This window comes from Phyllobates terribilis, unplaced genomic scaffold (genome assembly GCF_046119375.1).
Source record: "Phyllobates terribilis strain yellow unplaced genomic scaffold, ASM4611937v1 Scaffold_1__5_contigs__length_1240528914, whole genome shotgun sequence".
Lineage (NCBI taxonomy): Eukaryota > Metazoa > Chordata > Amphibia > Anura > Dendrobatidae > Phyllobates > Phyllobates terribilis.
The window spans coordinates 563,731,788-563,755,491 of record NW_027362761.1 but is presented as its reverse complement, the minus strand read 5'-3'; the positions used below and the strand labels follow the sequence as shown (position 1 = coordinate 563,755,491).

The 23,704-nt window shown below is 45.3% G+C and overlaps 1 protein-coding gene across 1 annotated transcript; it reads right to left on the bottom strand.

Annotated features, from left to right (window-relative positions):
* Positions 1-13,831: 13,831 nt before the first annotated feature.
* Positions 13,832-23,450, bottom strand: LOC141169013 (microtubule-associated serine/threonine-protein kinase 1-like). The gene is made up of 14 exons (XM_073655087.1): positions 23,371-23,450; positions 21,301-21,509; positions 18,913-19,048; positions 18,687-18,819; positions 18,326-18,491; positions 18,111-18,209; positions 17,516-17,623; positions 17,268-17,365; positions 17,086-17,177; positions 16,677-16,750; positions 16,301-16,393; positions 15,054-15,146; positions 14,310-14,402; positions 13,832-14,102 (listed from the first exon to the last, which is right to left on the bottom strand). The coding sequence occupies exons 1-14, from the start codon at positions 23,415-23,417 to the stop codon at positions 14,005-14,007; spliced, it is 1,539 nt and encodes a 512-aa protein (XP_073511188.1). The 5' UTR covers positions 23,418-23,450; the 3' UTR covers positions 13,832-14,004.
* Positions 23,451-23,704: the final 254 nt, after the last annotated feature.

The window sequence follows — 23,704 nt, the reverse complement described above, 5'->3', positions numbered from 1 at the left end:
AGGAAGATGAGGAGGAGTCAATGGATGAGGAAGACATCTGTCCAGAGGAGGGAGGTACACAATGCTCTAGTAGTCAGTATCTAGAGCGAGGGTGGGGCGATGCAGAGCAGGCAGAGATCACGCCTCAAGCAGGGGACAGTGTTTCTTGGCTAGTTGGCAGTCTGCAGCACATGGTTGATTTCATGCTGCAGTGCCTGAGAAACGACCGCCGCATCGCCCACATTCTCAACACGGCTGATTATTGGGTGTCCACCCTCCTAGATCCTCGCTACCGGGACAACTTACAAAGCCTCATAACACCGTTGAACCGGGAGCGTAAAATGCGGGAGTACCAAGACGCACTGGTGCATTCCATCATGTTCTCCATTCCAACCGAGAGCAGTGCTGCTAGTGCTTTACAAAGCAGCGCAGTGCGTCGAGGCAGTGGAGGAAGCTCTGCACAAAGAGGGAGCAGAAGCAGCGCCTCAGCACAAGGCAAGACCAGTATGGCCGAAATGTGGCAAAGTTTTGTGTCCCCGCCGCCACAAATGTCTACACCATCACAGACGGCTCCAGTCAGCAGGAGGCAACGTTTCCGTCAGATGGTGACAGACTACATGTCTTGCCCTCTTAGTGTACTCCCAGACGGCTCTTCTCCCTTCAAGTTTTGGGTCTGTAAGCTGGATACATGGCCAGAGCTTAGTCAGTATGCATTGGAGGTGCTAGCTTGCCCTGCTGCTAGTGTATTATCGGAACGCATCTTTAGTGCCGCAGGTGGTGTACTAACAGACCGTCGCATGCGACTATCCTCCGATAACGTTGACCGGCTTACTTTTCTCAAAATGAACAAGGCCTGGATCTCTCATGAATTTGCCAGTCCTCTTCCAGAATAAATAATTGGTTGGCAACAGTATCCAGGTCTCATGTTTCTACCACCTGAACTGTAATCCCTGAGCTCCAACACCGCCAGTTGGCGCTCGGAAGTGCCGTCTGCACAGTCAACACTTGCTGCCGTGTTATTGGGGTTCAGTAACATCAGCTGTTCCCCTGCTGTGTGGACGGCAATTTCTCCTGCTCTGTCCACATTCTCACTACTACAGATTTGAAAGTTTCTCCAATTACACCTCTGGCTCCTCTGTTTTCAGTATTATCCCTGAGCTACAACACCGCCAGTTGGCGCTCGGAAGTGCCGTCTGCACAGTCAACACTTGCTGCCGTGTTATTGGGGTTCAGTAACGTCAGCTGTTCCCCTGCTGTGCGGACGGCAATTTCTCCTGCTCTGTCCACATTCTCACTACTACAGATTTGAAAGTTTCTCCAATTACACCTCTGGCTCCTCTGTTTTCAGTATTATCCCTGAGCTCCAACACCGCCAGTTGGCGCTCGGAAGTGCCGTCTGCACAGTCAACACTTGCTGCCGTGTTATTGGGGTTCAGTAACGTCAGCTGTTCCCCTGCTGTGTTCACGGCAATTTCTCCTGCTTTGACAACATCCACTGTACTACACATTTTAAAGTTGCTCCAATTACACCTCTGGCTCCTCTGTTTTTATTCTTATCCCTGGGCTCCAGCACCGCCAGTTGGCGCTCAGAAGTGCCGTCTGCACAGTCAACACTTGCTGCGGTGTTATTGGGGTTCAGTAACGTCAGCTGTTCCCCTGCTGTGTTCACGGCAATTTCTCCTGCTTTGTCCACATCCACTGTACTACACATTTTAAAGTTGCTCCAATTACACCTCTGGCTCCTCTGTTTTTATTCTTATCCCTGGGCTCCAGCACCGCCAGTTGGCGCTCAGAAGTGCCGTCTGCACAGTCAACACTTGCTGCGGTGTTATTGGGGTTCAGTAACGTCAGCTGTTCCCCTGCTGTGTTCACGGCAATTTCTCCTGCTTTGTCCACATCCACTGTACTACACATTTTAAAGTTGCTGCAATTACACCTCTGGCTCCTCTGTTTTTATTCTTATCCCTGGGCTCCAGCACCGCCAGTTGGCGCTCAGAAGTGCCGTCTGCACAGTCAACACTTGCTGCGGTGTTATTGGGGTTCAGTAACGTCAGCTGTTCCCCTGCTGTGTTCACGGCAATTTCTCCTGCTTTGTCCACATCCACTGTACTACACATTTTAAAGTTGCTCCAATTACACCTCTGGCTCCTCTGTTTTTATTCTTATCCCTGGGCTCCAGCACCGCCAGTTGGCGCTCAGAAGTGCCGTCTGCACAGTCAACACTTGCTGCGGTGTTATTGGGGTTCAGTAACGTCAGCTGTTCCCCTGCTGTGTTCACGGCAATTTCTCCTGCTCTGTCCACATTCACTGTGCTACTTATTTAAAACTTGCTCCAATTAGGCCTCTGACTCCACTCTGTTTTTATTATTTACCCTGGGTTCCAGCACAGCCAGCTGGTTCTCGGCAGTGTCTTTGGCACGGGTACTCCCTCCTGCCCAGCCTGGTTCCAGCACGCCAGCTGTTTCCGGGTAGTGTCAACGTCACTTTGCCTCCAATGCGTTGTCCTGTCGTGTTGCGGTCTGGTTAGCCGACTCTAACAGTGCCTGCAGTTTAGGTGACTCCTATGTGGGCTGCGGGATCTGGCAATGAAGGCTGGTTCCATAGTGCCAATAGGACAAGCACCCCCTGTAGGACTGTGGGTTTTGGTAACTGCGGCCGGCTCGCGGACTTGAACTTTTTTTTACATGGGTACCTTCTGCTACCCATCCGGGTTCCAGTACCGTCAGCTGGTTCTCGGCAGTGCCTTTGGATTAGGTGCCTCCTTCTCGGTATCCAAGTTCCACCAACGTCTGCTGGTCCTTGGTAGTGCTTTCTGGCACAGGTACCTCCTGCTTAGTAACCGAGTTCCAGTAACATCAGCTGGTCCTCGGTAGTTTCATTGGCTCTTGTACCTTCTGCTACCCATCCGGGTTCCAGTACCGTCAGCTGGTCCTCGGTAGTTCCATTTGCTCTTGTATCTTCTGCTACCCATCCGGGTTCCAGTACCGTCAGCTGGTTCTCGGCAGTGTCTTTGGCACGGGTACTCCCTCCTGCCCAGCCTGGTTCCAGCACGCCAGCTGTTTCCGGGTAGTGTCAACGTCACTTTGCCTCCAATGCGTTGTCCTGTCGTGTTGCGGTCGGGTTAGCCGACTCTATGGTGCCTGCAGTTTAGGTGACTCCTATGTGGGCTGCGGGATCTGGCAATGAAGGCTGGTTCCATAGTGCCAATAGGACAAGCACCCCCTGTAGGACTGTGGGTTTTGGTAACTGCGGCCGGCTCGCGGACTTGAACTTTTTTTTACATGGGTACCTTCTGCTACCCATCCGGGTTCCAGTACCGTCAGCTGGTTCTCGGCAGTGCCTTTGGATTAGGTGCCTCCTTCTCGGTATCCAAGTTCCACCAACGTCTGCTGGTCCTTGGTAGTGCTTTCTGGCACAGGTACCTCCTGCTTAGTAACCGAGTTCCAGTAACATCAGCTGGTCCTCGGTAGTTCCATTGGCTCTTGTACCTTCTGCTACCCATCCGGGTTCCAGTACCGTCAGCTGGTCCTCGGTAGTTCCATTTGCTCTTGTACCTTCTACTACCCATCCGGGTTCCAGTACCGTCAGCTGGTTCTCGGCAGTGCCTTTGGATTAGGTGCCTCCTTCTCGGTATCCAAGTTCCACCAACGTCTGCTGGTCCTTGGTAGTGCTTTCTGGCACAGGTACCTCCTGCTTAGTAACCGAGTTCCAGTAACATCAGCTGGTCTTCGGTAGTTCCATTGGCTCTTGTACCTTCTGCTACTCATCCGGGTTCCAGTACCGTCAGCTGGTCCTCGGTAGTTCCATTTGCTCTTGTATCTTCTGCTACCCATCCGGGTTCCAGTACCGTCAGCTGGTTCTCGGCAGTGTCTTTGGCACGGGTACTCCCTCCTGCCCAGCCTGGTTCCAGCATGCCAGCTGTTTCCGGGTAGTGTCAACGTCACTTTGCCTCCAATGCGTTGTCCTGTCGTGTTGTGGTCGGGTTAGCCGACTCTATGGTGCCTGCAGTTTAGGTGACTCCTATGTGGGCTGCGGGATCTGGCAATGAAGGCTGGTTCCATAGTGCCAATAGGACAAGCACCCCCTGTAGGACTGTGGGTTTTGGTAACTGCGGCCGGCTCGCGGACTTGAACTTTTTTTTACATGGGTACCTTCTGCTACCCATCCGGGTTCCAGTACCGTCAGCTGGTTCTCGGCAGTGCCTTTGGATTAGGTGCCTCCTTCTCGGTATCCAAGTTCCACCAACGTCTGCTGGTCCTTGGTAGTGCTTTCTGGCACAGGTAACTCCTGCTTAGTAACCGAGTTCCAGTAACATCAGCTGGTCCTCGGTAGTTCCATTGGCTCTTGTACCTTCTGCTACCCATCCGGGTTCCAGTACCGTCAGCTGGTCATCGGTAGTTCCATTTGCTCTTGTATCTTCTGCTACCCATCCGGGTTCCAGTACCGTCAGCTGGTTCTCGGCAGTGTCTTTGGCACTGGTACTCCCTCCTGCCCAGCCTGGTTCCAGCACGCCAGCTGTTTCCGGGTAGTGTCAACGTCACTTTGCCTCCAATGCGTTGTCCTGTTATGTTGCGGTCGGGTTAGCCGACTCTATGGTGCCTGCAGTTTAGGTGACTCCTATGTGGGCTGCGGGATCTGGCAATGAAGGCTGGTTCCATAGTGCCAATAGGACAAGCACCCCCTGTAGGACTGTGGGTTTTGGTAACTGCGGCCGGCTCGCGGACTTGAACTTTTTTTTACATGGGTACCTTCTGCTACCCATCCGGGTTCCAGTACCGTCAGCTGGTTCTCGGCAGTGCCTTTGGATTAGGTGCCTCCTTCTCGGTATCCAAGTTCCACCAACGTCTGCTGGTCCTTGGTAGTGCTTTCTGGCACAGGTACCTCCTGCTTAGTAACCGAGTTCCAGTAACATCAGCTGGTCCTCGGTAGTTCCATTGGCTCTTGTACCTTCTGCTACCCATCCGGGTTCCAGTACCGTCAGCTGGTCCTCGGTAGTTCCATTTGCTCTTGTACCTTCTACTACCCATCCGGGTTCCTGTACAGTCAGCTGGTTCTCGGCAGTGCCTTTGGATTAGGTGCCTCCTTCTCGGTATCCAAGTTCCACCAACGTCTGCTGGTCCTTGGTAGTGCTTTCTGGCACAGGTACCTCCTGCTTAGTAACCGAGTTCCAGTAACATCAGCTGGTCCTCGGTAGTTCCATTGGCTCTTGTACCTTCTGCTACCCATTCGGGTTCCAGTACCGTCAGCTGGTCCTCGGTAGTTCCATTTGCTCTTGTATCTTCTGCTACCCATCCGGGTTCCAGTACCGTCAGCTGGTTCTCGGCAGTGTCTTTGGCACGGGTACTCCCTCCTGCCCAGCCTGGTTCCAGCACGCCAGCTGTTTCCGGGTAGTGTCAACGTCACTTTGCCTCCAATGTGTTGTCCTGTCGTGTTGCGATCGGGTTAGCCGACTCTATGGTGCCTGCAGTTTAGGTGACTCCTATGTGGGCTGCGGGATCTGGCAATGAAGGCTGGTTCCATAGTGCCAATAGGACAAGCACCCCCTGTAGGACTGTGGGTTTTGGTAACTGCGGCCGGCTCGCGGACTTGAACTTTTTTTTACATGGGTACCTTCTGCTACCCATCCGGGTTCCAGTACCGTCAGCTGGTTCTCGGCAGTGCCTTTGGATTAGGTGCCTCCTTCTCGGTATCCAAGTTCCACCAACGTCTGCTGGTCCTTGGTAGTGCTTTCTGGCACAGGTACCTCCTGCTTAGTAACCGAGTTCCAGTAACATCAGCTGGTCCTCGGTAGTTCCATTGGCTCTTGTACCTTCTGCTACCCATCCGGGTTCCAGTACCGTCAGCTGGTCCTCGGTAGTTCCATTTGCTCTTGTACCTTCTACTACCCATCCGGGTTCCTGTACAGTCAGCTGGTTCTCGGCAGTGCCTTTGGATTAGGTGCCTCCTTCTCGGTATCCAAGTTCCACCAACGTCTGCTGGTCCTTGGTAGTGCTTTCTGGCACAGGTACCTCCTGCTTAGTAACCGAGTTCCAGTAACATCAGCTGGTCCTCGGTAGTTCCATTGGCTCTTGTACCTTCTGCTACCCATTCGGGTTCCAGTACCGTCAGCTGGTCCTCGGTAGTTCCATTTGCTCTTGTATCTTCTGCTACCCATCCGGGTTCCAGTACCGTCAGCTGGTTCTCGGCAGTGTCTTTGGCACGGGTACTCCCTCCTGCCCAGCCTGGTTCCAGCACGCCAGCTGTTTCCGGGTAGTGTCAACGTCACTTTGCCTCCAATGCGTTGTCCTGTCGTGTTGCGATCGGGTTAGCCGACTCTATGGTGCCTGCAGTTTAGGTGACTCCTATGTGGGCTGCGGGATCTGGCAATGAAGGCTGGTTCCATAGTGCCAATAGGACAAGCACCCCCTGTAGGACTGTGGGTTTTGGTAACTGCGGCCGGCTCGCGGACTTGAACTTTTTTTTACATGGGTACCTTCTGCTACCCATCCGGGTTCCAGTACCGTCAGCTGGTTCTCGGCAGTGCCTTTGGATTAGGTGCCTCCTTCTCGGTATCCAAGTTCCACCAACGTCTGCTGGTCCTTGGTAGTGCTTTCTGGCACAGGTACCTCCTGCTTAGTAACCGAGTTCCAGTAACATCAGCTGGTCCTCGGTAGTTCCATTGGCTCTTGTACCTTCTGCTACCCATCCGGGTTCCAGTACCGTCAGCTGGTCCTCGGTAGTTCCTCAGCCTTCTTGTACTTTCTGCTACATTTCCAAGTTCAAGCTTTTTGAAATGGTTCTTGGTAATCACTCTGGATCTCCCTGACGAGGACCCTGAAGACGAGGACCCTGAAGACCAACCCGAAGAAGACGAGGACCCCGAAGACGACGACTCTGAAGACGAAGACCCTGAAGACCACCCCGAAGAAGACGAGGACCCTGAAGACGAGGACCCTGAAGACCACTCCGAAGAAGACGAGGACCCTGAAGACCACCCCGAAGAAGACGAGGACCCTGAAGACCACCCCGAAGAAGACGAGGACCCCGAAGACGAGGACCCAGAAGACCAACCCGAAGAAGACGAGGACCCCGAAGACGAGGACCCGGAAGACGACCACCCTGAAGACCACCCTGAAGAAGACCAAGAAGATGACCCTGAAGAAGTTGACCAAGAGGACAAAGAAGAGAAGACAAGTACCAAGATACAGAAGAACAAGAGACAGAAAACCAAGAAGCAGAAATACAAGAAGCTGCAGAACAAAAAGCGGAAGAACATTAAGCATAAGATTAAAATTCAGAGCAAAAGATATTATCTAAATTATAAGCAGAATATGACTAAGCAGTGTATGGGGGTGAGTCCGTTCCTCCTCGTGGTGCCCCTGGAAAAGACCTGCTGCTGCAGGCCAAACTGAACGCGGACAAATCCTGTTGTGAATCTTTTGTGACGGGCAGAACGAAAGGTGTCATGTCCAACCTTTTATAGATAACAACTACAGGAATGCCTGTCACAAATAAGAATATGATGAAGAAGAAGAATATGAAGAAGATGAAGAAGTAGAATATGAAGAATGTAAAAAAAAGAATAATACGAAGAAGGTGAAGAAGAAGAAGGTGAAGAAGAAGTGGATGAAAAAGATGCTGAGGATGATGAAGGAGAAAGTGTGGGAGAAGTAAAAAAGAAGGTGAAGAGCATGGAAGTAGTGAAACATAAATATCTGACAAAATATAAAAATACTTAACATAGTTAATATTTCCGTAACTCAGAACATCTTAAAAAAATAGTAATTCCTGCTATTCCATTTGATTGGGCTAAACCTCTATGCCTTTATTGTCTCCCCCACCTCCCCCAATACATTCTACATTATTCTTAGTTGTTTTCCTTCATGTAGAATTAACCTACAAGGAAAGAAAGGGTTTATTTTCATTCCGATGTTTCTGTCCCATTGACTTGCATTGGTTTCCGGTATCGGAATTGGCGATATCCGATACTTTTTCGGTATCGGTCCGATCCAATCCGATCCGATATTTCCCGATATCGGAAGGTATCGCTCAACACTAGTCAGCACACAATGATTGCTGGAACTGTAAGACGCTCTTTGTACAGTGAAAATACACAGCGCCAAAAACTCACCAAATATTCATTGTGGGAACTTAAAGTGAAGTTGTCCTGCCATGATTATGGATGGTTTGGCTGTATGAAACAGGTTGATGTTTTGATTTCATATATTTGAGGAGTTAAGGCCGCATGAATCGATCACCAGCCAATATCTATATGTACAGATATTAACCCCTTAACAACATTTGACGTACTAATACGCGTCTGTGCCCTGGGACTTAAGAGCCAGACCCGTATTAGTACGTCATGGCGATCGCGCGCGCACACAGGCTGTGCGGGCGCGATCGCCGCCGGGTGTCAGCTGATTGTCACAGCTGACACCCGGTACTATGTGCAGGGAGCGGTCCTGCACCGCTCCCAGCACATTAACCCCCTCAATGCTGCGATTGAAGTCGATCGCAGCATTGCGGTGGCAAGGGGAGGTGATCGCAGATACTCACCTCCTCTTCCGGCTTCCAGCGCTGACTGCCGTGGCTTCCAGGATGTTGCCATGACGACCCGATGTCGTCATGACAACATCCGGGTCACCAGACAGCAGGAAGATTTTTTGGACATGCGCAGTGCATCTCCAAACAATCTTCTCCCTGTCCAGAGCTGACAGTCTGCATGACACAGGGATGGTGCTGCATTCCTGTGCCATGCAGGCGATCAGAGAAAAAAAAGTGAAAGTCCCATAGTGGGACAAAGTAATAAAGTATTAAAACTATCAGAAAGTGAAAAAAAAAAAAAATTGGAAAAATATAAAAAAAAAAAGAAAAAAAAGAATCCACCAAAAATAAAAATATAATGTACCCATCAATAAATATTATTATAAAAAAAAAAAAAAAAAACAATAAAAGTACACATATTTGGTATCGCCGCGTTCGGAACAACCTGACCTATAAAACTGTCCCACTAGTTAACCCCTTCAGTGAACACGGTAAAAAAAAAAACGAAGCAAAAAACAATGCTTTATCACCATACCGCCAAACAAAAAATGGAATAACACGCGATCAAAAAGACAAATATAAATAAAAATGGTACCGCTGAAAACGTCATCTCGTCCCGCAAAAAACAAGCCGCCATAGAGCTCCATCAGCCGAAAAATAAAAAGTTATAGCTCTCAGAATAAAGCTATGCTAAAAAATAATTTTTTCTATAAAATTGCTTTTATTATGTAAAAGTGCAAAACATAGAAATCCGATATAAATGTGGTACCGCTGTAAACGTACTAACCCAAAGAATAAAGCTACCTTATCAGTTTTACCACACGCGGAACAGAATAAAAAAAAAAAAAAACAATTCCTGAATTGTTGGTTTTTGTTTATTCTGCCTCCCAAAAATCGGAATAGAAAGCGATCAAAAAATGTCACGTGCCTGAAAATGGCACCAATAACAACGTCAACTCATCCCGCAAAAAACAAGCCGTCAAATGACTGTCTTCCAAAATCTGGAAAAATTATAGCTCTCAAAATATGGCGATGCAAAAACTAGATTTTACAAAAAATGCGTCTTTTAGTGTGTGACTGCTGTCAGTCATAAAAACCCAATATGATTCTGGTATCGCTGTAGTCTCACCGACCCGAAGAATAAGGTCGTCTAATCACTTATACCGCATGAGGAACGGCGTAAAAAATAAACTCTCAGGTTAGGGTTGTGTTAGGGTTAGGGTTGTGCTAGGGTTAGGGTTGTGCTAGGGTTAGGGTTGTGCTATGGTTAGGGTTGTGCTACGGTTAGGGTTGTGCTACGGTTAGGGTTGTGTTAGGGTTAGGGCTGGGGTTGGTGTTGTGATGGGGTTGGGATTTTTTTCAAAAGTAAGAAAAAAAGATGACGATATGGCGACTAGTGTTGAGTGCAAGTGCTCGCTACTTGAGTTTGCATCAGGTGTTCTGGTATGCATTGAGTATCGTGGGTATTTGAGTGACATGCTCGAGTCTCCGCCCCATATGCTTCACGGCCCAAAAAACTTTGCGGGGATTGCCTGCCACGCACGAGCGATCCCCGCATGTTTTTTTTTGGGTGTCTAATAACCGTGAAACATCCGGGCGGGGACTCGAGCATGTCACTCGAGCACACGCAGTACATGGTGCATACCTGAGTACCCGATGCAAACTCAAGTAGCGAGCACTTGCGCTCAAGACTAATGACAACTTATTCAATATGATGACCTAATGTTATCAAATTCTGTGTCGTACCTCTGGGTTCAAAATGTTCACTATACACCTTAATAAAATCCCTGAGGGGTATAGTTTCCAAAATGGGGTCACTTGTGGGGGAGCTCCACTGTTTAGTCACATCAGGGGCTCTCCAAACGCGACATGGTGTCCGCTAACAAATTGAATGGAAAATCGGCTAAAATTGTTAGCGGACGCCATGTTGCGTTTGGAGAGCCCCTGTGTGCCCAAACATTGGAGCTCCCCCACAAGTGACCCCATTTTGGAAACTAGACCCCCCAAGGCACCTATCTAGATGCATAGTGAGCACTTGGAACCCTTAGGTGCTTCACAAATTGATTCGTAAAAATGGAAAAGTATTTTTTTTCCAATTTTTCATTTTTACGAATCAATTTGTGAAGCACCTGGGGGTTCCAAGTGCTCACTATGCATCTAGATAAGTGCCTTGGGGGGTCTAGTTTCCAAAATGGGGTCACTTGTGGGGGAGCTCCAATGTTTGGGCACACAGGAACTCTCCAAATGCAACATGGTGTCCGCTAACAAATTGAGTGGAAAATCGGCTCAAATTGTTAGCGGACACCATGTTGCGTTTGGAGAGCCCCTGTGTGCCCAAACATTGGAGCTCCCACACAAGTGACCCCATTTTGGAAACTAGACCCCCCAAGGCACCTATCTAGATGCATAGTGAGCACTTGAAACCCCTAGGTGCTTCACAAATTGATTCGTAAAAGTGAAAAAAAAAAACACTTTTACATTTTTACGAATCAATTTGTGAAGCACCTGGGGGTTCCAAGTGCTCACTATGCATCTAGATAGGTGCCTTGGGGGGTCTAGTTTCCAAAATGGGGTCACTTGTGGGGGAGCTCCAATGTTTGGGCACACAGGGGCTCTCCCAACGCAACATGGCGTCCGCTAATTACTCAAGCAAATTTTACAATCAAAAAGTCAAATGGCGCTCCTTCCCTTCCGAGCCCTGCCGTGCGCCCAAACAGTGTTTTTTCCCCACATATGGGGTATCTGCGTGCCCAGGGGAAATTGCACAACAAATTTTGGGGTCCATTTTTTCTTGTTACCCCTGTGAAAATAAAAAAAATTGGGTCTAAAGTAACATTTTTGTGAAAAAAGTTAAATGTTCATTTTTTTCTTCCACATTCCAAAAATTCCTGTGAAGCACCTTAAGGGTTAATAAACTTATTGAATGTGGTTTTGAGCACCTTGAGGGGTGCAGTTTTTAGAATGGTGTCACTTTTGGGTATTTTCTGTCATAAAGACCTCTCAAAGTGACTTCAAATGTGATGTGGTCCCTAAAAAAACGGTTTTGTAAATTTTGTTGGAAAAATGAGAAATCGCTGGTCAATTTTAACCCTTATAGCTCCCTAACAAAAAAAAATTTTGGTTCCAAAATTGTGCTGATGTAAAGTAGACATGTGGGAAATGTTATTTATTAACTCTTTTGTGTGACATATCTCTCTGATTTAAGGGCATAAAAATTCAAATTTTGAAAATTGTGAAATTTTCTAAATTTTCGCCAAATTTCTGTTTTTTTTCACAAATAAATGCAAGTGATATCGAAGAAATTTTACCACAATCATGAAGTACAATATGTCACGAAAAACAGTCTCAGAATCAGGGGGATCCGTTGAAGCATTCCAGAGTAATTACCTCATAAAGTGATAGTGGTCAGAATTGTAAAAATTGGCCTTGTCATTAACGTGCAAACCACCCTTGGGGGTTAAGGGGTTAAGTGCTACTGAGTGCTGTGGGCAAAACTTAGATGAGTGAGGTGACTTGATAATCCTGCCAAAAATGATCTGTTTTTAGTGCACACTTAAATCCATAGACAGAGGGAATGAACCTGATTGTCTGGAGTAGTGCACTCCTGAGAGCTGGTGCAGCACAGAAAGTCATGGATGTGGAGGTGGGAGGTCCTGAATATGGAGGATGTTAGTCTTAACTCTTTGCTGTGTATATATGGTAGTAGACTGACATATGGGAGGAGTTGTAGGAGTTGTAGGACAAATGCATTTAGTGATAGGAAGAACAAATAGTAAGTTACAATTAGCTGTGAGTTCAAAATGAAAAGGGATCAGAGCAACAGTAACAGATTTTAGTTGTTTTTATTAATTAAGAATAGGATAAATGGTTGAACAAAACCAAGAATCTTATCAATAGACAAAATCATAGTCAGGAAGCTAGCCGGGGTTTATCCTCTTACACACACTTGCCTCTCATTCTCATCTTCTATTTTTCATTGTTGCTCCTCTTCTTCGGTCTCTCTCCCCTTTTCTTTCTTTTTTTCTCCCGCTATTTTTTCCATCACATATGTCCATATCATCCTCCCTTTTAATGTATTCTTCCGGTACTTTGCATTTCCTCTCTCCCCTGTCCGTACCTTGCGCCTGGGTTCCGCCCCTTGCCAACACCGCCACGTCCATATGGGGATTTCTTTATGGAGTGTGCGCATGCGCCTGTACGGACCCGCGGACTTCCTGTCATGCGCAATAGACATGTCATGCGGTTCACCGCGTGCGTGTCAGGCGCTTGTAACGGGAAGTCCATTTAGTATTGCGGTCATCCTAGTACATGCACGCATGCGCCGTACCGCTCCAGTATTTACCTCTACTACTTACAGCAGGCTGAGACATATATAAAACGAGACAGGATCTACACACACATACGCCCCCTCAGAAGAAGCACTCGCGAAACGGCATCGTCGGGGTTGGTTCCCTACAAGCTCTCTCCTTTGGCAAGTACTATACCCTAATCCGTGTATCTCCATATACACTTTATATACACTTGTATTTTTATATACACCTACTACTTTTTCCTTGGAAGCATTAAGACTTACTACTTTGTCTATGCCTATCCTATTACTTGCTTACCTTACCTACTGTTCATGGGTTTATATTTAGGTACGAGTATCCTCTATATGCACTAGCACCTTACATAACTAATGATCTCTTACTAGTGTTATTTTTTAGTACATGTACCTTCATTGTTTATGATCATTACTTGTAAGGGGATATATTCTTACCCAAACATTGGATTTAATGTTATTATTGCATGGTTGAGTGAGCTATTTTGTAGGGAACTCAAGGGTTCCTGCTTTTTTAGTATTTTTATTTTTGTTAGTCCTTTTATGTGTACATCTAAATAAAATTATACTTTTAAGTCATGAGTTTTATGCTTTCCTGCTGAAGCTGCACTAATTTTGTGGCAGTTTTTTGTGTCTCTAGTGTATTATTAGGAAATTATACTTGGACCGTTGTGGTTTATATGGGAGGAGTTGTAGGACAGTGCAGCACTGTGGAGAGCTTTGTGGGAGAGTGCAATGTCTGGTACTGAGTGGAGGCGCCTGTGTAGCTGCTGGACAGAAATATGAGCCTGGCTGCTGCATTCAGGATAATGACAAATGCATTTAGTGATAAGAAGAACAAATAGTAAGTTACAATTAGCTGTGAGTTCAAAATGAAAAGCAATCAGAGAAACAGTAACAGATTTTAGTTGTTTTTATTAATTAAGAATAGGATAAATGGTTGAACAAAACCAAGAATCTTATCCATAGACGAAATCATAGGAAGCTAGCCGGGGTCAGATACCAGGTGATCAGTAAAAGCCGGCGGAGCCTGGTGACAGAGGCGTTACCGGAACATGTCTGGGTAGAGATGTCACAGCCAGAAGGCCACAGGTGGATGATGAAGGTCCTTCTGTACAGGTACAGCAGTGATGGGGGATCTGCTGTACTTCTGGGCGCTAGATGTTGAGGTTTCCCGTCTTTTAGATGGTTCTAGGGGAACGGTGACAACACGCAAATACGCGGGCAGCCCTAGATAATCCACGCCGGCAGGATGATAAGATCCGGCGGAAGAGGGAACCTATGAGAAGTGAAAAATATAATGTAAGCAATGGGACTCCATATTACATGATACTACTGTGTGGTAGAGGAGTCTTATTCATAACGAGATCAGGGATCATTGTCAGCCATCATACATGTGACAATCCCATCACTGACAGATAACATCTGCTCCTCATGGATTATTCTCACTGACATCACACAACATGGAGCTGATTCTCACACTTACCTCGTCTCCTTCCCTTCTTTTCTCCATTTTCTGAGGTTTGTTTCTCTATACTCAGATTTATAGAAGATTTTCTTTCCTCGGGAGCTGGAAATTCTGATCAGAAAGTAAAAAAACCCTCATTAATGACACATACTTATAGGATCTGCTTTGTATCTATAATGTAAGTAATGGGGCGACTTATTACATGATACTAAAATATATATAGAAGAAGCTACTGTGGCACCAGTCCAAATATTCCCCAAGTGATACTTGTGGACCTTTTACTGAGTAATGGCCATGCTGCACCTGTGTTTGGTGGTGCTTCCACAATAGCAGTAATATAGACGTTTGTCAAAAAATCAGGAAAAGATAGCACTCCCCACAGGACATCGGTCTAAAGTCCTTTATTCCAGGTCATGCGTACATGTGAGCGGAGGGAATGGAGGATGCGGGAGTGAACGAGGACGATTGCATCCCCCGTGCCCACCACTCACATGTACACATGACCTGGAAGAAAGGACTTTAGACCAATGCCCTATGGGGAGTGCTATCTTTTCCTGATTTTTTGACAAACGTCTATATTACATGATAGTACCGTGCAGTCCCTGTGGCCGAACGGCAGAGGAATCTCATCATACAGAGGTCAGGGATCATTGTCAGCCATCATACATGTAACAGTCCCATCACTGACAGATAACATCTGCTCCACATGGATTATTCTCACTGACTGACATCACACAACATGGAGCTGATTATCACACTTACTTTGTCCACGTTCTCCCTTTTCTTCATTTTCTGAGGTTTGTTCCTCTATAGTCAGATTTATTGAAGATTTTCTTTCCTCAGGAGCCGGAAGTTCTGATCAGAAAGTAAAAAAAAATCTAAGTAACGATACATTCTTATAGGATCTGCTTTGTATTTAGAATGTAAGTAATGGGACTGCATATTACATGATACTACTGTGCGGAACGAGGCTCCGTAGGTCACTGGCGGTCATGTCACCGCTCATCATTCCGGCTCTCACGCTCTACTCTACGAGATCCGGCGGAGTACAGCGTGAGACCCGGCAGTGGCTGCTGCTTCAGTCTATAGAGTCCCGTTCTCTCAACCGGGCTTCATACACTGGTAGACAGAGATGGGGGATCGTCGTGGTACCTCCAGGTGGACTATGCCGGACCAGCGTGGGACCTCCATGTGGACTACAGTGAACTGTTCTTTTCTTTAATAGATGGGTTTGGTGTTTTTTTTTTCAAATAAAGATTTTTTTTGTGTTTTCTTTTCTCTCTTTACTTATTGGGTTATTAATGGTGGTGTCTGATAGACGCCTCTCCATTAACAACCCATGGGCTTGATGTCAGCGCCAGCTGCTGACATGAACCCCCCATTCCCATTACCCTGATTGCCAATGCACCAGGGCAATTGGAAAGAGTTGAGGCTAAGGGCTAGAATTGGAGCATCTAATACATGTGCCATTTCTGGGCAGCGGAGATCTGGTCTTATTAGGTTGGGAGATATGCATGGATCTTCCCAACCTATTTATATCAGCTTCCAGCTGTCAGCTTTCCCTTGACTAGTTACAAAAAATAGGGGGGACCCCAGAACATTTTTTTAATTAATTTATTTATTTTTACACTGACCCTCATGCCACTTATGATCCAGCATTCATACTGGCCGGGTCACGGGTGGAGTTGGCCAATCACAGCCATGCCGATAATTGGCATGGCTGTGATGGGTCCAGAAGTGCCCACAGCCTTGAAGCTTGCTGATTGGCTGCGCTGCAACCTTTCAATAAGATTTATTTGGCTTTCGAACATGAAAATTAACAGACTTATTAGCAAAGACCGTGTTTGGGGTTCTGCACCGGCCAGTAGGTGTCCAGTTTGAACCCCGAACTTTACTGTTAGAGTTCGCTCATCCCTGCTGACAATCCCATCACTAAAATAACATCTGTTCCAAATGAATTATTCTCACTAACTTACATCATACAACATGGAGCTGATTCTCACACTTACCTTTTCTGTTTTTCCCCTCTTCATCATTTTCTGAGGTTTGTTGCTCTATACTTAGATTTATTGAAAAGCATTTTTCCTCCTGAGCTGGAAATTCTGTTCAGAAAATAAAAAAAACCTCAATAATGATATATTCTTATAGGAACTGCTTTGTATCTTTCCTGTATATAGTAAAATTGTTCTAGTCCTGTCTCCTCCAGAACTGGTAATCAGTAAAAACTGTACAAAATTAGGGAAATTTAGATACAGTATGGGCCTGTGGATAATTGGGATCCATGGAACATGGATAACATAGGAGACCAATAGCAGAAAAACTATATGGAAATATTTGAGCCTTGAAGTCAACATTCTCATTTTTTGGCTCAATACATATACATACCTGACAATAGGAATGAGAATGGCAAGCTGAAAATAGCATTGTCTCTATTGCATACAGGAAATGATTCTTTCTGCCTGTTTTGGAGAAGAAAAATGTGTAAATCACGAGTAAATGCAGTATGAAAGGGATTGTCTCACTAAAATAACACCGACTATAAGGCAAAAAACAACTGCCCAGAATAGCTGGCATGTAGTACTACATCTCCCTACAGTGCGGGCACCAGTAAAAATGCATGACTGGCTACAATTATGGACTGTTATCACCAACGGTTTTTAAAGCCAAAGGCACAATGACTTCTAATCATGGGACGATGGATGATGTATTTGATATTATGGTATTTGTATCCTATATTTGGGATTGTACATTTATCACCTTGGCGCTCCCAGTAATGACCCTATAATCTACTCACATTTCTAAGAGGTTTGTGCTGGATGCTGGAGTACACTCTGCAGGAGACTTAGGATCCTCATTGTTCATCATCTTGGTAGCCGTGGTACAGAGCTAAATGCGGACAACAAGAAGATATGAAATATTTTTTTTACTTTTAGAGGTCTTTTTTGCATATTTTGGATTTATTGATCTCATACTTACTTTAGAAAGCCTTTCAGAAGATGATGTAAAATTTTGGAAGTTAAGGTTCTCATTGTCCTCATCCCCTGAGACCATAAGTTCATTTATATCAGAGTGATCTAAAAGACATAGGTAATGAAGTATTATTAGAGGATATCTTTATAACTCAGTCATCTTTTATCACTAATAGTAATGGGAACCGATTGTCTCATATTATGGAAGATGAGACAAATAGCCGCTTAGTCTAGATGACGTTTTCTTCTACTTACTGATAACGTCTGACACAAGCTGAGGAACGTACTCCGGCTTCTGACTTAGAAGATTGTCAAAATCTAAGTCAAACAGGAACAGATGACCCTTGATCTCAAATGCTCCAGCTGGAAAATATAAAACAAAAGTGTTGCGGATATTGTCAGTGACGGTTCCATATCTGAACAATTTAAATTAAAGGGGTGCTCCTGGGAGATAAATAAAATCATGTACTCTCCCTACATCATAAAGTATAAAGATGAGATGCTCAGTGCACTTCTATTATCTCTAGAACATTTGTAATTCAATGTGAGAGGAGCTGCTCCTCACTGCTCACCCCCTCTAGTCTGGGACAATGCGTCACATAGCAGTGTGCAGCTCCTCACTGTGAGTAACAGCCATTTCATCTTTATAGTTTATAAGTGCAGGGACAGTAAAACAATTTTTTATGTCCCCAGAATACCCCTTTAATCTGAACTAATACAATAACTGAGCCTACGTTGATGAAAGAAATAGACTGAAAGTCATATTATCGAGGACTAGAAAGGGATGAGCTGATAGATAAGTGCTGATTCTCATGGACACAAGCGATAAGTGTAATAAGTAAATTGTTACCTGTCCCAAGTCTATGTGCAGGATTTTTTCTGAGCAGTTCAGTTATGAGGATCTGAGCAGGAAAGGGAGGAACAGGATTACAATCCCAATCTACGTCTCCTGTTATATAGAAAATTACAGAAAATAAAACCTTGTTATTGGACTGTAAGATAAAGCAAAGGAAATAACTAAACCAATATAACAAATCAAAGCAACGATCGAATTATTCTACCTACCAGCGACGATATCTCTATAAAGATCCATTACGGAATCCCCATAAAATGGTGCATATCCCACAAGAAATTCATAGAGGATGATGCCCATTGACCACCAGTCAACAGGTCTTCCACAGCCTTTTTGCAGGAGGACCTCTGGGGCTATGTATTCCGGGGTGCCACAGACCTGGAAACCAACAGAAGAAAGAGATGAGATTGATGATACCATTATTATGACAAGTTCTCGCCACAAAAACACAATGACAGAAGATAAGATAAAATATCAGTGGAAAAATTCTCTAGAAATGAAGAACGTAGAGAAGAAACAGTAATGCAATGAGATTAGTAAAGAACAAGCTGGGTTTCTGTGAGTGATGCTGACCTCATAGTCCAGGAACTCTCTGGTGATGTCTTCTGTTAATTGCTTGTACACGTTGGTTTTTGGTATCATAACACCAACTTTTGAAAGCCCAAAATCGGCAACTTTAATATGTCCAGCAGTTGTTATCAGAAGGCTGTGAAAGAAAAGATGGTTTTAGCCTTACAGACCATGTGATAAGAAATGATAACTTCCCGTTTCCCCTTATTCTACTACAAGGGGCACTTACTTCTCTGGCTTCAGGTCTCTGTGCACCACACCATAGCTGTGCAAGTATTCCACAGCAAGAACAGCTTCTGCAAAGTACAAGCGGGCCAAAGAGACAGGTAACGGACCCTCCCTGAGAAGGATCTCACAGTCTCCACCTATAGAATAAAAAGGAAATGTGACCGGTGAGGGGTTTATAAAGAAGATCACAATGGTACAGAATGAGAAGGGAGCAGAAATATTGGGCAGGAGAGAAGATATACAGATTTAATGTATAGTGCACATGATATTAGTCTAAAGCAATGGTGAAATGTCCTCCATGCAACTAATAACAAAGTGATGTCACATCTCATCACCAGCCGGAGATACTGACATGCTCAGTGCGGACATACAGGGGAGATCACATAGACAGTGGCGTACATAAAAATCACAGGGCCCCATAGAAAAGTTCTAATTAGGCCGCCCTCAAAGAAAAAGAAATATATAATGTAACTATTGAAGCCCCTTGCTGTCCTCACCAGCAATATATCTTTTATGGCCAGTTTAAAGTATGATGCTCCCAATAGTGCCCCCACCCACACACACACACACTGAGTATGGTATACCCACAGTGAATCCCCTTCCCAAAAGGTTCATCCCACATATTCAGTGTCAGTATGATGCTCCCACTCAGTTTGAGGCTTACCCAGTATGATGGCGCCCACAGTCACACCACCAAATATAATGGCGATCACAGCACCTCACACCATATAATGGCCACCACATGTCCCACTCAGCATAATGGCCCTCACAGCACCTCACACCATATAATGGCCACCACATGTCCCACTCAGCATAATGGCCCTCACAGCACCTCACAGCATATAATGGCCACCACATGTCACACTCAGTATGATGGCCCTCACAGCACCTCACACCATATAATGGCCACCACATGTCCCACTCAGCATAATAGCCCTCACAGCACCTCACACCATATAATGGCCACCACATGTCACACTCAGTATGATGGCCCTCACAGCACCTCACACCATATAATGGCCACCACATGTCCCACTGAGCATAATGGCCCTCACAGCACCCCACACCATATAATGGCCACCACATGTCCCACTCAGTATGATGGCCCTCACAGCACCTCACACAGAATTTTGAGCCCAACAGAGAATGACCCCCACACAGAAGAAGGAGCCCTACAGCACACCACTCAGAATGAGGACTCCACTCAGTATAGGGTCATTCACAGTCAGGAAATCAATATGGGAGCATTCCCAGTCTCCTATAGCCTCTCATACATTATTCTGGCCCCCACAGCCCCCAATTCAGTATTATCGCCCCACCAGCCCCTCTCACTCAGTACTATGATCTCCATTAGCCCCAACTCTCCGTATTAAGCCCCCCACCAGGCCCCCCCATCTTAACATTATGGCCCCCACCAGCCCCACCTCTCAGTATTATGGTCCCCATGAGCACCATCACTCAGTAATATGGCCCTCATCAGCCTCACCACTCAGTATTATGTCCCCGATCTGCCCCACCGATAAGTATTATGACACCCACAAGCTCCACCACTCATTATTATGGCCCTCACTATCCCTCCAATCAGTATCATGGCCCCCATCAGCTCCCTAATCAGTATTATGGCCCCCACGAACCCCAAATCAGTATCATGGCCCCCATCAGTGTCCCAATCAGTATGAATGCCTCTCTTCAGCCACTTATTCAGTATTCAGACCCCTACAAATTCTGACATTAAGCCGATGGTCACACTATTAGTATTGGTCAGTATTGCACATCAGTAGTTGTAAGCCAAAACCAGGAGTGGGTCAAAAAAGCAGAAGTGGTGCATGTGTTTCTCTTATACTTTTTCTATAATTGTTCCACTCCTGGTTTTAGCTTACAAATACTGATGTAAAATACTGACCAAATACTGAACATGTGAATGTGGCGTAAAAAAAGCACTACTCACCTCTCCCCGTTTCCCCAGCATGCTGCTCTGGTCTGTGCAGTGTGAGTACTGAGACTCCACACAACAGGCCTGATGCTGTGACAACTTTGCATTTGCAATGCATGGAGTCTCAGACTCACAGGCTGAATGGTGGATCAGGGAGCTTTTGGCTCCCTAATCCACCATTCTGTTCAGAAATATCCACATTCTGAGGATGCGGATACCACTGAAATTGTGAAGACAGGAGGAGGGATTGGGCCAAGTGCCAATTGGGGCTGGGCCCTTCCGACTCATGGACCCCACAGCACACAGATCAATTAATTTCTAGGCATTTGGTAATATATATCCTATAGTAAATGCACTGTGGTGATGTAACCAACCTCTTTGAAACTCCTAATTATATGAGTGGTGATAAAATGTAAGCAGACATGGGTTGAATATAATATAATGTACATGTCCTACCTCCTACATGCTCCATGACCATACACAGGTGAGATTTAGTTGGAAAGGAGCAGACCATGGATACCACAAAGGGACAATCAGCGTATGTTAAGATGTCCCTTTCCAGAAAGGCCAATTCCACTTTTTTTGGCGTATCCAGGTTACACTTGGCCATTGTCTTCATTGCAAAGTTCTGGCGGGAGTCTTTATGGTGCACTAAATAGACGGCCCTGGAGAGAAGGAGAATTTATGGTTTATAATGAATCCTTATTAACAGCCCATCTATAGAAGTCATTATATGATCTTCTGTACTAATTCTTGAAGTCCGGCAGTCACTGGAAATCCATTTCTAGAAATGCATAAAATAGCACTACATAGATCAACTATAGGGTGTCTGCACAATGCCGTGTCTGTCGGATCTCTCACCCATGTCACATTAGAGATGAGAGAATCTACCAAAATTCTTCTTGGGCAGATTTGCTATATTTGACCAGTAGATACGATTCTGTCCTAGTAAAAATTAGTCCAAATTTAAAATCCTCCAATTGCTGTAAGAAGAATTTTATTATGCTCTTCCCATACCCCAAGGCATAAGAAATGGAGGGGAAGGAAGTAGTTAAAAAATAATAAAACACATTATACCCACCTGTCCTAGGATCTCACCTGTCCATCACTGCAGTTGTCTATCCTCTGTGCCAGTCTTTGGTTGTTCTGGCGCTCCCTTCTGGTGCTGATGCCAGTGATTGGGCTCACATGGTCATGGTGGAGTGTGTGGGTGCAGATGTCATTGATGTCAATATCCTGTCAATCCTCACGTGACCATGTGTAGCCAATTACTCTTATCAGCTCCATAATGGAGCCCCGAAAAAAAGCAAAGTCCGCTGCGGAGGACAGGGAAGCACTGGTGGAGGAGGCAGCATAGGAACAGATTAGGGACTAGGACAGGTGAATGTATTATATTATTTTAATCCCTTTCCTTAAGGCTATGTTCACACATTGCATTTTTGCTGCTTTTTTATGCTAATTTTAAGCAGCGTTTTACAGGACCAGCAAAAGCTATGAGATTTCAGAAATCTTATGCACATTGGTCTCTTTTACTGACTGATTTTGAAAAATGCTGCGTTTTTGCAAACTGCAGCGTGTCACTTTTTTCAGCGTGTTTTCACCAACAGAAAGCAATGAGTAAGTGCAAAGACGCAGCAAAAACGCAGCAAAAAACGCAGGAATCAGGTTTTGCTGCATTTTTGTGAAAAATGCAGGCACAGCAGTATGTGAAATCCATTTATTTTTGTGATTTTCTCAAGTTTAAACCATAATGTCTTGGTATCGTCACCTGAGATGACAGTTGGGATTAGTACAGTTTAATTAAATTAGAAATGCAGGAAAGCAAAGATGAACTTTCCTGACAAACGCAGTAAAAAAAGGCAGCAAAAAACAATGCAAAAGCTGCATGTTTGGCAATGCTTCTTTTCTGCCAAGAGAGCAGGTTTTGCCTGCAGAAAAAAAGTAGCAAAAATGCACTTTGTGAATATAGCCTTAGGTTATGTGCCCATATTAAATATTTGCAGCAGAAATTTCTACATCTTATCTGCATCTCTTGGCAGGAAAAACGCTGAGCAAAATAAGTGCATTTTTTATACGTTTTTTCACTTGCGTTTTTGTTGCAGATTTTTCCCCGATCATTATTATGTGTGAAATCTGCAGAAAAAATGCTGCAAGAATTGAAATGCTGCAGATGTAAATGCTGCAAATCTGCAAGGAAAAATAAGCATCGTGTGCATGAGACTTCAGGAATCTCATTCACTTTGCTGGCATCAGGAAATCCCTCAGGTTTTGTGACAAATCTGCGCAGAAAAAACACAACAAAAATGCGACAAATCTGCAATGTGTGCACAGGCCCCTGCAGTCTAATTTGTTACAGTTCTGTTTTCTCAGCTGTATATAACTGACCAGAACAGTGAGAATTAGATATGAACAGTGATGTGGACTCAGATCATTTCCCTATGATAACACTGAATGGCAGAGCACAGAGGCAGAAGTATTGTCATAGGGAACCCTGAGAAATATGGATTATGCCAACAGAAATCTCACCCAAAAGCTCCGCTGCCGATCAGCTTTGATGTCTCAAAGTCGCTCATACGCGGCTTTCTCGCCGGGATCAATGATTCGATCACACCCTATAAAAAAATAAGAAATGATATTCAGATAAAAAAGCTGCAAATATAAAAACTTCTTCCTCCTATATTATGTCCCAGCTGATTTACACTGAATGTAGGGGATGATACGAGCAGGACGCTCCGCAGACATGGATGTAATTTAAGGGGAGATCCTCCATACACCGGAATCATTGTACAGTGCTGAATAATAGGGGAGATCACAGAGGAGAACTTATCTGTCTGCAGGTTATTATATGTAATCTAAGAAC